The 14,554-nt window shown below is 39.9% G+C and overlaps 1 protein-coding gene across 2 annotated transcripts in view; it reads left to right on the top strand.

Moving 5' to 3' along the window:
* Positions 1–14,554, top strand: part of LOC103256596 (transcription factor COE1) — a 410,447-nt gene that overhangs the window by 14,526 nt on the left and 381,367 nt on the right. For both annotated transcript variants that reach the window (XM_021710589.1, XM_008054427.2), the window contains exon 5: positions 7,919–7,987. In XM_021710589.1, coding sequence (XP_021566264.1) covers positions 7,919–7,987 — 69 coding nt within the window. The remainder of the gene's footprint in view (positions 1–7,918; positions 7,988–14,554) is intronic.

The following is a 14,554-nucleotide window of genomic DNA, read 5'->3' as shown; positions in this document are numbered from 1 at the left end:
TGTGTCTCAGGTGGTTGCAAATTTTAAAAATCTGTTGTGTTCTGTCGAAAAGGTGACACCCTTGCTTGGGCTGGAAATAGGACTTGCCTCCACTGGATTATAATTATTACCACTCAGGGACAAAATCCCTTTACTTGGTAACGTGGAGCTCTTTCTGTGGAATTCCAAGAGTTTCTGCCTTTTTGGTAAATTGAAATCAATCACACCAATCATCATTGCATTTTGCTAAAACCTGGTGGTTGCCTTCTTAAAATAATATGGCCATACATGATTTTCGAAAACAAGATTCCAGAAGGGATTGGATTATAAGGGCATCCTGACACCCTGCATTTAAATGTGGATGGGAAATAGGATGAATGGTTGGTAGGTGAACCTGAACCTGATTCCCAGTGCTCTGGGAACTAGCATGCTTTTTCTGTTATTCATGTGTGTTTTCTTGAAGGTCCATTTCTCAGGGCTAGCCTTGTCCCTTATATACCTTTTCTTTCTTCCTCTGTTACCAGTGTATTCTGATTTCCCCTGGAAGATTCCCATTTAAGCACGGTTTCTTCAGGGAAATATCCTTGGCTCTCAGCTTGAATCAAGCCCCATTGTTAAGCAGTTCTGTAAACAGTGGTCCTTCCTTATCCATGGGAGATGTGTTCCAAGACTCCCAGTGGATGCCTGAAACTGTGGGTAGTACTGAACCTTATTTATACTATATTTTTCCTATACATACATATTTATGATAACGTTTACTTTATAGATTAGCCATAGTAAGAAATGAACTACAGTAACTAATAATAAAATAGGACAGTTATAACAACAATATACTGTATTAAAAGCTATGTGAGTGTCTTCTGTCTCTCAAAATATTGTGCTGAACCACGAGTAACTGAAACCGTGGAAAGCAAATCCACAGATGAGGGGGAACTACTGTATGCTGGGCGTTTTCTTCATAGTATTCAGTACACTTGTCACTGTGGTTCACAGTCTGTCCTCCTTTGCTGGACTAATTGTTACTTGAAGTCAGGGAAGTTACTTGTGTTCCTCTGTCTTTTTTTGTCCCATTTGTGGGATGGGGGATAATATTACTTATCTCATAGGTTGGTGGCTTAGATTAAATGCTATAATCTCCCTAAGTGCTTTCACAGTGCCTGACATATAGTAAGTATTGGATGTCTGTTGTTGTTATTATTATTATCTTTTTTTTGAGTCAGGGTCTCATTCTGTTGCCCAGGCTGGAGTGTAGTGGCACAATCATGGCTCATTGCTGCCTAGAGCACCTGGACTCAGGTGAAGCTTCTGCTTCAGCCTCCCAAGTATGGGACTACAGGTGTCACCATGCCCAGCTAATTTGCTTGATTTTGTGTAGAGATGAGGTCTTACTATGTTGCCCAGGCTGGTCTTGAACTCCTGGGCTCAAGAAATCCTCCCACCTCGGCCTCGCATTGTGCTTGGATTTTAGGACTGAACCACTGCACCCAACCTGTTATTATTCACTGTAGTATTAGTATTAATAAAAGCAATAGCAGCAATATCTGTAGTTTTGAACTAAGTACCTGGCATGCAGTTGCCCAGTGTGAATGATGATACATGAACATCGAAAAAAAATGAAGTGTCTACTGAAGCATTAATGAACTTTGTTCATTCTAGCTGTGGTGGTTTCATTCATTGTGTTGTTTTCATTCATTGTGTTAGCACCTACTATGTGCACAGTACTGTGGAAGGCAGAGCCAGAAAAGATTGGATCCCACAGTGGGAAAGCTTATTGTTAGAAGAGATCTGTTGGAGACAACCAGACTACACTCTAGAAAAGGCTGAATGTGATGAGAGGTTGAAGCAAAGGGCTATGGTCTGTCCAGAGAAGGCAAGAAATACTTGTAGGTGGGTATTAGCAGTGGCATTGGGAGACGGGTAAAATGGGAGAGAGGTTTTAGAGGGTGCACAAAGAAGTGTTTGGGTGTGTCTCTTGGTGGTTTGGGCAGGATTTATCTGTGGGTAGGTCAGCAGGTGGTGGACCCAAGGTCTGGAGCTGCAAGGAGGGTAGTGGTCAAAGACTCTGTAGTCCCAGCTACTTGGGAGGCTGAGTCAGAAGGATCGCCTCAGCTCAGGAGTTCAAGGTTGTGGTGAGCTGTGTTCATGCCACTGCACTCTAGCCTGGGCAAAAGAGTAAGACCCTGACTTAATAAGAATGATATAATTACAGTTATTATTATTATTATTAATACGGTTATAGTAAAAACAGACATACAAATGGCTTGTCATCAAAGAAAGATTCTAAAAGTCTTTTTCTTTTTTTCTTTTTTTTTGGGTTGAAGTCTCACTCTGTCGCCCAGACCAGAGTGCAGTGGCCGCTCCTGGCCACCGCAGCCTCGACCTGCTGGGCTCCGGCGATCCTTCCGCCTCAGCCTTCCAAGTAGCTGGAACTACAGGCGTGCACTACCACGCCCGGCTAATTTTTGATTTATGGTAGAGATGAGGTCTCGCCAAGTTGCCCAGGCGGGTCTCAGGCAATCCACTCACTTCAGCCTCCCAAAGGCATGGGATTATAGGTTGAGCCACCGAGCCCGGCTAAAAGTTAGTCTTTTTCTAAGGGTGAGTTGAGGCTATGGGCTTAGATGGGATTGGCAAGGGTAGGAGAAGAGAAGGAGAAGAAGTCATAGCTACATTCTTGGAGAATCGTCACAGTCAGCAAGGAGGCAGGTTGTGTTAGGATTAGGAAAAGAATATACAGGACTTGGAAATAGAAGAGTGTTTCGAACAGGGGGAGTCATCATATGGTGAGTGCTAGAGAGATCCGGGTGGACCTGAAGATCAAGAAAGCACCAGAAGGTCACTGGTGAAGGTTGAGAGGAGATCTGGGTGGGTGCTGAGACCTGGATGCCAGTATTCTGGGTTGAGGTGGTAAGGAGTGATGGTGGCTCTTACAAGGAAGATGTTGAGTAGTTAAGAAACTAAAAGAGATGATAGAACAAGCTTTTTTAAAAAAAATTTTAAATAGAAAAACTAGACAATGTTTGTAAACTGAGGGAAAGAATGAACTAGGGAGGGAGAAGTTGCAAATGTAAAACAGAGGAATCATTGATAGGGCAGGTCCTAGGTGAGGTTGGAGGGGAGAGGCTGCAAGCTTAGGTGCTTCAGTTAATGAGAGGGGGACAGACGACTTACTTTAAGACGTGGGAGGAAGAGAAAGGATAGGAGAGCCAGTTTATGTAATGGATTCTTTACAAACTAGTCATCCTTGTCACTATTAATTGGACTATTCAGACAATTCATACGCTTCATTCTCTTGCTGCCTTGGGGAAGCAGGTAAGGCATCTTGTTTTTTTACTGTAAAGCTCAGAGTTTGAAATGATGCTTTTCTCCAGCTGAGAGAGCCTCTACTTACAGGATGAAGTTCCACGTCCCTAAGATGACGATCTGCAGGTCTTACAACAAGGCAACATCTAGCAATTTCTTGTCCTAATTTATGAAACTGTGAGTCAGCTCCCTAGAAGTGCACCACCTATGTGAGAAGGAAGACTCATAAGTTTGTTCTTCTCTGGGTGGGCAGAACTGTTTGGGAGACACGTTGATTCTGCTGAGGAAAAGGCTGGTGTTTGAGTCCATAGGGTACGAACCCTGCCAGGTGTGGGGTACCCATCCCTGTGACTGGCCACATTGTTCTCCTGTCACTTGGGTTGCAGGTTCAGATGGGATGTGAATAGAGGTGGCACCTGCCTGCTTTTGGGATCTTGCTTTGGTGACAAAGTAAATTGGGAAAATCCCGGTTTCCCAGGAGATGTCAGCTTTAGGGAGAAATGCCAAGTTCATGCCCGGTACATGCCCGAGACACATAGTAGGAGCCTAGAGATACTGTTTTGAATGGTTGAAAGATCCATTTGTTGCACAGTAATGAGGATGTAATTATCATTGTGATTTCTGTTATTAACACAGAAACTTTTCCCAATGAATGCTTTAACGCTTGTTCCACCCACTGAATTGTTTCAGTATGAGCCTTCTCTGCCTTAAACATAAGTGAATCGGTACTCCTTTCAGCCTGTCCATCTTGGTTAATGCCTGTCTTGGGTAGCGTGGGGGCTGATGCCCACCTTTCTTGGTCCTTCTGAGTTTAGTAGAAAGAACTAGGGGCAGTTCAGCTTGAAAAGGGAGAACTCCCATGGGCAGAATAGACTGTTGGGCACAAAGGACAGGTCCTTGCTCTGCTTGGCTCTAGGAAGCCAAGGGGACTTCATATGATATCAGACTAAAGGAAGCCCTTCCGCCCCCAACTTATGGTCGCTTTTCAATTTTTTAATATGAAAGTAATTTTGCAGTAGAAAGCAGGACACTACAGAAGCATGAAAATAAAAGGCATGTCCTCTACTCTTCCCTACTGCCCATTCTACTCCCTGTGGGTTAACTCTTTGAAGTTCCTATCTGCTCATTCAAAAATTATTTCCTGAAGGCCTACTGTGTGCCAGGCTCAGTTCTAGTTGGGGATAGAGGAGTGAACAAAACAGTCTACGACTCTGCCCTTGTGGGGCTTATATTCAATTGAGAGAGATAGACAGTAAAGAAAGACAAATACAAACTATAACGTGGCGAGCACTATTTTAAAAAGTGAAGCAGGATGGGGCTAGCAGACTCTGGGGAGTCAGGGAAGGCTTTTCTAAGGCAATGACATTGTGCAGAGACTTGAATGAAGTGAGAGAGTGAATTGTGAAAATCCTCTCTTCCCCTCCCTTCCTTTCTCTTTGTCACATACTCTTTCATTTTCCTTCCAGAAATGGGGCCATACTATATGTACTATTCTGTAACTTGGTTTTCTCAATTCACAGTATCATGCAGAGTCTTTCCATGAGAGTGCATCAAACGCCACCTTTTTTCTTTTTAGTGCTGCACAGAACTCCTTACATACGTGTTTATGTATATACACATAGATATACACGTGTGAATATATATATTTATACACACATTTAATGGGATAGTACTGCCGACACTATTTTGTAGTCATTGAGGTTACAAGCAGAAGCCAGAGTGTCCCATTTGGGGAATAGTAATGACTATGTGAGGCAGTGATGTGACCCAAGGAGCAGGAAATCTGTCAGTTTACTTTTTATACTTTGCATAAAGTTTCCTTTATAAGTGTTCAGTGACCCTTGGCCCCTTCCTTCTTCCCTCTCTTCTCTTCTCCATTCTCTTTGTTTTATTCCTGTTCTGTCCTTCCTTCTATGTGTCTGCTCTTTGCATCTGCCTGTTTTCCTGGGTCCCTTGAGCCACAGCATAGAGGCATGGTTAAATTCATCTGGCTTCTCTCTGGGGCGTTTTTATTTTAAGGAGATGAGAACCATGTTTAAGTCAGAGGACAGCTCTCAGGCCTCGTGTGGCACTTGCTTGGGGGAAGTGGTTTGATGCAAGTGGTGGGTGGGGTGCATCTTCTTTCCATTAGCAATGCCTGCCCAGGGGTCATCTTGGCTTTCCTTATCTGTCACCCTCCTCTTCTCCTGGATTGCATTTCCCCCCCAGTACATAGCATTCATTCATAAAATGATTCATTCATTTAGTCAATCAGTATTTGAGCTTTTCTATTCTACCTCAGGCCTTATGCTACTCCTTAGGCAGGTAAAACGAACAGTTTCTTCCTCTATGAAGTCTGTAAGTTAAAGGAAGAGGAGAATAGGAGGGAGAGAAAGATAGTAACAAAAAATACACAAATATATATATGTAACAATATAATTTGCATTAAATACCTTAAAAAGCAGAAAAAAACAGGAGAAACCCAATTTAGATTAAGGGTGGGGTGTCAGGCAAAACCTCTTTGAGGAAGGAGCTATGGATGAGCTCTAGGAGTGAGTGGAGGTTGGCTAACTAGGGAATGGTTGGAGGAGCGGCAGGCCAGGCAACAGGTCGGCCTGGGCCTGGGCCTGATGTCAGATGGAGCAAGGCCCAAGGAAAGGACGGAAGTGGCCAGTGAGGCTGGAGCTTGGCAAGTTGGAAGAAAGGAACTTGAGAGGTGTCCTGGTATCATGTCATGTTGTGGATTTCTTCTAAGCGCAGTGGAAAGCCATTAAAAGTTCTTGGACAGTGAAGTGACAGTATCCTTGACATTGGAAGGGCTCACTCTGGCTGTCATAGGGAGTCAAAATGGAGGCAGTGAGACCTGGTGGGAGCCCACTGCTGGGTCCAAGGATGAGGGTTGGATGACTTGGATGAGAATGGTGGCAGTGGAGAAGAGAGAACACTGGAGAGGTTTGAGATGTAGATTCTTGTGTACACCTATCAGCCAGCAAGTCAGAATATGCCCTGGAGAGAGTTTTTCTATGCGGGACCGTGTTGTGGTGTGGCTTGCATTGCCTACTTGCAGTTTTGAAAAGGAAAATGAAGAAGAAATAGGCCTTCTCAGCCATCAGTCTTCCTCTGTGGATGGGCTGCTTTGGGAGACTTGCTGCCTCTGCAAAGCACAGGGCAGGTTTGCTCAAACTTGGAGGAAGAGGGGCCTGGAGGAGGTAGGTACAGGGAGTGAGAAGATGCTGCCCTTCATTGGGGCCTTAGTAGGGCTATCACAAGGCTCAGGCTTTATCCTCTTACTGCACTGAGGTTGTTCCCGAGTACACAGAGGTGGGTACTGCAATTGCCTCCTTTTACAGACAAAGAAACTGAAATCCTATGAGGTGGAGCTTGCTCAAGGTGTCACAGGTAACTCTGATTCCAGAGCCAGTGTTTTTAACCACTGCCCATGAAATTATGTGTAGGGGATCAGAGTCCAGGGATGGTGGAGTGTAACTTTTAAATTATTATTATTTTTTGAATAGATTCCAACTACTTGTACTTCCTGGCACTTCATCTATTTCTTTGTCTCTTAGGTGTCAAGATACTTTGGGCTTTGAGAGAGAGAGAGAGAGAGAGAGAGAGAGAGAGAGAGAGAGAGAGAGAGAGAGAGAGAAAGGAGGGAGGGAGGAAAGCACATTTTGCTTATGGTATATGGTGAAATATAACCATGGATAACTTCTCCACCTTCTTGACTGCTTTTATAGTGTGCCTCTGGGTGTTTTTATTTACAAACAAGTTTTAGATAGATAGTTTTCTGTTGACCATGGGTATTTTAAAAAAAAAACAGTTTTTCTCAACCTTCAGAACATCTCCATTTTTAAAAAAACTGGCAGCCACACCTGGGGTGAGATTTTGATAACGGGTACTGTTTGTGCCCATGGGATGTTCTTCCTCTGGTAAAGCATGTCCACTCTCAGGCCTGTGCTAACCATTGGATTCACTGTCTATAACACACCCAGAAAACCTAAGTGGTGGCCAGAGCAGGCCCTAAAAGCCAGAAGAATGTGGATCGCTGCTTCTTTTTATCTTACCTCTTCCTCATCATAATTGTGTTTTACCTTTATTCTCATGAAGCTGGCTCAGAAGCAAATAGTTAAAACTGTAGGATTTTTGGAAAGGCTGTGGTTAAAAGAAATGCCGCCTGTAAAAGAGAAAGGAGAAGAAAGAGGAATCCATTTCATACAAAATGACTGGAGGGGGAGAAATCACTCATACCTCATTATCGACGCGTTCCACACAATTAGTGTGATCTTGAGGGAAGAACGTTTGAGCCACCCACAACCCCGAATATTCTCATTGGGTAGATGCAATAACCATGCCCTCCACAGTGAACTCTCCCAGCACCGCGGGCAGTGATGGGGAGACCCCACCTTAGGGCTCTCAGTCTTGACTCTGGAAGAGCGCCTCTCCCTACCTCCTTCTTTGAGCAGGGAGAGGTTAAGCCTGTCCATTAACCCATAGGTGACCCACATAGAATTTTCTGTCCCAGGGATCCGTTGATTGCCAGGTATGGCTTTGTGGTAATTCTAGCATTTGCAACCCAGCAATTTGAACCTTCTGTCTGCCTAAATGATGATTTTACATTGTAATGGTTGTACTAAATCCTTTTGCTTTTGCTCCATAGCCGCTGTTGTGACAAGAAAAGCTGTGGCAACCGAAATGAGACTCCCTCAGATCCAGTGATAATTGACAGGTAGGGACCACTCTTCTTTCACTGGATTCTTATTCCTCATTATAATGAAACACCTGCCTTGTGTCGCTCATGGGCAAGGGTTAGGAATGCATGTGGCCGAAATTTTCCGGTTGGTCATGACTTAAGTTGCGCCGAGCGATTGCGATTCCTGGGAAAGCCATATGAAATGTTCTTTTGGAGGCCTGTTTCTTGGATTGCTCCGGTTTTGTGTCTGATTCATGCTCCTAAAGGAATATTTTTTTTCTTTCCTGACTTTCTGTGGCTCAATCCTCATGCTGTGCCAGGAAGCTTCAGAAATAAAATAATAATAGTTTGTGATTTATGAAATGTGGTTGGGTGCTTATAAATATTTAACTTTTATTTGAAAAATGTTTGAATCATTATCACTTTTAGCTACAGTAGTTCTGCTGGACGTAATCCATCTACATTTTAAGGTTTTATTTATGCATAAAAGCAGTTTAAAGAGATCTGTGAACCAGGATTTTCTACTGTTATTTCCCGGGTTTGACTGCAGCTTGTACTGTATTGTAAGTTGATTAATTTATCCTGCTTGTCTTAATTATTGTGTTTTTAAACAGATCCATATTACTAATCTGACATGACCAAGTAAATCACTGTAGAACAATAAATCTGTTTTAGTTGTTTGGTGCAATTTCGAGTCAGTGTGTGCACGCATTATGCAAAGTCTCATTCCAAATATTCATTTTACATTTTAATTATTGAAATTCATTGTATGGAAACATGTATGATAAACCAGTTGTTACATAGCATTACTCATTGAGAGTTAAATGGTCTGGAAGGTTTATAGATACTGTCAATTGTCAGCTAGGAAAAGAGCTAGCTGCTTCTACTAGCTGGAAAAAGAGTCTTGCCTACAAGACTGACGGATCCCTCATTGAGGAAATCAACAGCTGAACAAAAGTCCCTTTCTGGGTTTTGGTAATATTGGTTTTAACAACAACAACAACAACAAAGAAGCAAAAACTTATCTGTCTTTCCAATTCTTCACCTTTTGGGGGGCTTAATTTATCATTTTTCAGTTAACAGCAACAACAAAACCAAGGTATTTACTTTGCTTCATCATAATTTATGTCAACAGATTGTTGATTCTGACCTATGTGATTCTTCAGACTTGAGCTCAATATTGCCAGGTAGCTTTATAAAGGTTACATTTCAATCAGGTATTTTAACTAAATATTTCTCACTAATTTTTACTAAAAAACTTTTTTTGTTCGATATAAGCATATTAGTATTAAAAGACATGAAAGTTTAATGTATAGTGATGTTGTACTTTGCCTGTAGAATTAGGATAGCGTGTTTATTTGCAAAAGCAGATATATCATCCATATAATTGATTTTTCTGCGATGAAAGATAAAAATCTTCAAATATTCAGGGTCAAAAATAAACTTAACCTTTATGATATTTGTTTCATTTAAATATCTCTTCAAAATACTGTTTGTTATTTTAAGCAAGTTTTTCTTACTTTTCTATTAAAAAGAAAGTGTGCTGATCAAAGGACTGGCCCAAATATCCCCCAAAACTTTGAAACTATAAGCATTTTGTTCTGCCATCCAGTTCCTTTTGGTTTAGATGATGACAAGAACCTTATCTTGCCACCCGCAATGAAAACACTTTTTTTGCTTATGAATGGGTTAAGCTTTTAAGTTCTTCATTTGGTCTTAAGCTGTGACTCTGATATAGAAGGTTGATATGACTGTGGTTTGAATAACATTTGATTTTGACCTGTTCCTGTGGGTTGCGACGGCATAAGAAACTTGACTCAGCAGCGCTGTAATGAGCCCGGCCCCTGTTTTTGAAACAGGATTGTGTTACCTGGATTGCATTAGTGTGGCTTCTATTGTTACCGCCTTGCATCTGTCCCAGTAGGGTACTTAAAACCTTTTCTTGGCTGGGGTAGTTCAAACAGTTTAGGCAAAATAAGTATGCACTTTATGCTGTTGGTGGCTTTAGAGATATTACTCATGACATTTATCCTTTTCATTTTTTCCCCTTTTGGTTTGACAAAGTAGAAAACAGTGCATAGCCAATCCTGGGCTCTTCAGATAGGAGTTCTTTAAAAATGACTGAAACTCTGTGTCTGTGCACAATCCCCAGCATATGTTTATTTGCTGGCTGTTGCCATTGTCTCTCATGAACTATCTTTTCATGCAGTGATGCCAGTTGATATGCAAAGCCCCATTTAGCTATTTTATTTGCATCTGAGTTTTCAGAATTTATTTGTCCTTCAGTCTGGCAAAGGTTTTAAAAGCTCCAGTCCTGTCTGTGCTGATATGTGAAACTTCCATTTTTAACGACGAGAGAGGGAGAATAACAAGAAAAGAACTTATGCAAGGAAGGGCAAAATAGAAAAGATTTTTCAATTCCATAAAATTGCTGCAAAGGGGGAAAAAAAATGATGGCAACCGTGTTTGAATTTCATAGTTTCCAATTTGATTCTATATTACCGATTGCATAATATCTGTGTTACGTGCTTAGGGTTTGATTTGCTTTCAGATTTATGGATGTGAATCCCTGAATATTTTGTAAAAATAGGCTATGGGGCCTGCATTCAGTAGCAATAGTAACTGTTTTCACAAGATGCCTACAATATGCAATTATAGAGCTTAGGGCACAGGCGATCCTTGTGTTGTTAGGATTGAGCATAGTTTTAACATGCAGTTACCTTTTGAGAACCAATACTTTTAGCTCCCTTTGCTTGTCCTTTGGAATTTGGGAGAATGCTGCTATTTTTATCAGTCAAAAGACTTTTAGCAGTGGTTATTCAGGAAAACTATTTATAGGATAGAGAGAAGAGGCTTTCTGGTCCTACGGCAATCGTGTAGGACAAACTATTTCTGGGTTAAATTTTGACTGTATTATTTGTTGCCAGTGACTTGGGCATATCAGCCTGGCATATTCTATCAAAAAATGAGAATTAACAAAATCAGCAGTTACATACTGTAATTTAGAAAATAGCCTTCTACTTCATTCTCATGGTATGCACAGACTAAGAAAAAAAATATGACCCAAATTCTTTTTACAATCGTAACAATTTAAGTCGCTTCAAAAAAGTTTGTAGAAAAATTTCTATAAATACAAGAAGTGTACATCTGGGGTTGACTGCCAGATTATGTTTCTACCAGATGCCAAATAGCTTGATTAAGAAGCACAAAATCCAGCCTGTGCCCAATGATCCAGATATTCAGGCTGCATAGACATGGCAGAAGTCAAATGTGTTATGTTTAATAGTGGGTGACCAGGAACTAATAACAGCAAATTTCATTATTGTTGAGGTACAGGGTTATGTGTGGTAATTATTGTTAAAGTAAAAAGCAAAAAATGATTTCTAGTTATTGAATTAGGGTAGAGATTGATTTAACATATTCACACAGTAACTCATATTTGAATTTAAAAGGTTTGCAATAAACTTCATGTTTAGAAATTGAATAAATTGTAGTTTTATTACCACACTGGATATCCTTGTGTCCTAACCTTTTTCCTTGGAGTTATCTTAGTTCAATAAATAAAACCTCATTAGACTATTCCCATTTCAACAAGTTTATTAAATTTTGCAGGAGTAATTAGCATAAGCTGTGCTAATTTTTCTGGAAGACTAATGAGGGAGCTTCTTAATTAGGTTTACTTTGTAAGAATCAGAAAAGATGATAATGACAAAAGTCACATAGGGTAGTCAGAATTGGGAACCCAGTTTTTCTGCATCTATAAAAAATCTTCTATTTTCTATGTGGAAATTTCTTTATAAATGCTTGAACTGAGTATCTTAAGCATGCAGACTATTATTCCATATCTAGTTAGTCAGGATTACCATCCATTCTTGATTTGCTTCCCAAATCAAGATAGTTTAGTTATTTTCCTAAACTATCTTTAAGCAATGACATGGATGAATCCAGACAGTCTTACAAAAACATTTCTTTCTCCAAATTATACTATAGGGTTCTTTTCACACATAGCCTTGAAGTTTCTGGAAGATTTGTGTTGCTTATTTCCAGTAGAGCAGGAGAGAGGGCAGTTCAATATTTATTTGTTTGTTTTTGCAATTTAAGATCAGTGCAATTGATGAAATAGACCACTAAGTAAGGGATGACATTGCAAGCTCAATTCTTTATTTCTTTGTACTGTGAAGGTTTAGCTGTTAACAAGTAAAAAAACTAGTCTGATTGAAATTACCTCAGGCCACACCTACTCAAGATCTCCTTTAAAGGAAAAAAAGGGCAATCCCCTTGGGTCCCCTCCCACTGTAGGAGCTTTTCTGTCCTCTAAATAAATCCTGCTTTCTCACTTAAAAAGTAAAAAAAAAAAATAATAAAAAGAGCCTATATTTGTTCTTTCCAGAATTGTCTGAAGATCTTTCACATCTAGATCACTTTCATTTAGGTAACACTAATTAGGTTTGTTTTTATGATTGTCTGAAATAGAATGTCCAGTAATGAAAATATTAGAATGCTCACTTTACCTGTTGATTTTATATGATGTATATCACATGAACAGAAAAAAGATTAACCGTATTACATTTGTTCAGAGAAGCAATTCTATTGAGGAGTCATTCTTCATCTAAGAGGTACAAATGCCAGGGTAAGACTTTCAGAAAAGTGCAATGTTGTCTTATCACCAAACTAATTTTTTTAATTAAATCAGTCCAAATGTATATATAACATATATGACCAGCTATATAGTAAGAAAACAATAGAAACACGTTAGAATTAGGAGATTTATGTATATGTATGTACACGTACACATTTTAAAAATTACTGGTGGGGTGAGATATGTATTTGCTAAAGATTGTTAAGGTATCTGGACCTTTCAGCAATAAATGGCTTTCTTCTGTCTTTTATCATCACAGGTAAATCCCATCAATTATTAAATTTTTTCTCTTGTCATCTATATAAATCAAGTCTTCATGAAAATAAATATATAGTCTTGCTAAAGTTGCAAATGAGGCTTTTGGTCAGAGTTTCATGACTTCATTTCATTCTTGTCCAACTTGTTGTTTTGATCATCATCTAGTTTTTAGAGGAACCGACCACCAAACATAACCATTCTGACACAAAAGACGGTCTGGAGCATGAAGAACCAGAACTGTACATGCCTTTCTCAGAGCTTTGATAAACCTTTCATACCACCTGATTCCCTAACCTTGACTGCCTGGTTAAAATAAAAGGAAGAAAAATTCACTCTTAAAAATTGCCCCAGGCAGGATAATTACTGTCCTTTTGGTTGATTTGAGAGGTTTTGCATTTTTTTTCAGAAGTGAAAAGCCAGCATCAACACTGAGCATGAATTTATGGCTGTTTATTAACCCTAGTGTGTTTAAACATTTGTCTTCTCAGTGGGAATTCATATGTGATTATTAGCGATGAGACTTATATGAGTATCATTCTAAATTTTATCACATATCAGATAATGTCATTCTGAATATGAGATGAGCCCTGTACATTTGTGTGCAGTTTGCAACTGTGATAAGAAAATAACTAATACAATAAGCTAATAACAGTCTATATTCCATTTGCTATGAGCTATTCCCAAATACACAACCAGGATACATTAAAATGCATTTCAGATATGCTGACAATATATCATAACGCAAAGTACTTTTACATGGTATAATACTACTGCAGACACTGTATAATGAACAACAGTGGTTTTCCTGTAAAGAAAATACTGGCAGCAACTTCCAAGAAATGTATTTAACGGAGCTTCAGAGAATCAGCAGCGTGTGTGTGTGTATCATGGCTTGGTGTCAGCTCATGGTGTAGGTTTTTAATCCCATGTCATCATAACTTTGCTTTTGTAACAGTTCTGGAATAATACAGAAGAATAGTACAAAGTCCCCTGTGTGTCATATTAGCAACTATGTACAGTCATTTTGTGATTAGAATATATCACTATGTTAAACATGCGTTTACTTTTCTGAAAGAAGTTGCTTAGAATGGGGGAAAGCAATCCTCCCCAAGTGCAATTCTCCATTGATAAATTTCTCTCATTTCCTATTTCCCCCGACTGCCAACACTCAAGCAGCTCTCCAATAAAAATTGACCAGATTTTAAAAACTCCATTTAGAGGTTCCTGCATAAAGAGATGGTATTTTGGTCATTTTAATTTGCATGAGATGTTATCTGAAATAGACTACTAGTTCTTCTTTCTCATTTCCCCCCCCCCATTCCATTCCTTTCTTCACAAACTGTGTAACTGTATACTGTTCAGGACAATGTAAAAGTGACCTCAATACTCTTATTGCAATCAATGAAATATGGTGAACAGTACAGGTCTGTCTCTCGTTGCTCGCTGCCTGTAAAGGTGTGGGGTAGATGAAGATAAATCTCTCTTGCAAACTATTTCTCCAGTTACAAGTCTTTGTCCAGAAGCAAATGAAGGTTTTAATGTTACAGTACTTATTATAATAGAATTTTAATTGCCCTAATCCTGCTAAAGTGTGAAGCTGGGAGTGTGTGTGTGTGTGTGTGTGTGTGTGTGTGTGTGTGTGTGTGCACGCACACACACACATGCATTCTTCAGAAGGGAGTCAAGCCACACACACACACACAAAA

This window comes from Carlito syrichta, unplaced genomic scaffold (assembly GCF_000164805.1).
Source record: "Carlito syrichta isolate Samal-C Ts95f unplaced genomic scaffold, Tarsius_syrichta-2.0.1 Scaffold290399, whole genome shotgun sequence".
In the NCBI taxonomy this organism is placed as follows: domain Eukaryota; kingdom Metazoa; phylum Chordata; class Mammalia; order Primates; family Tarsiidae; genus Carlito; species Carlito syrichta.
This window is presented reverse-complemented; position numbering and strand designations above follow the sequence as displayed.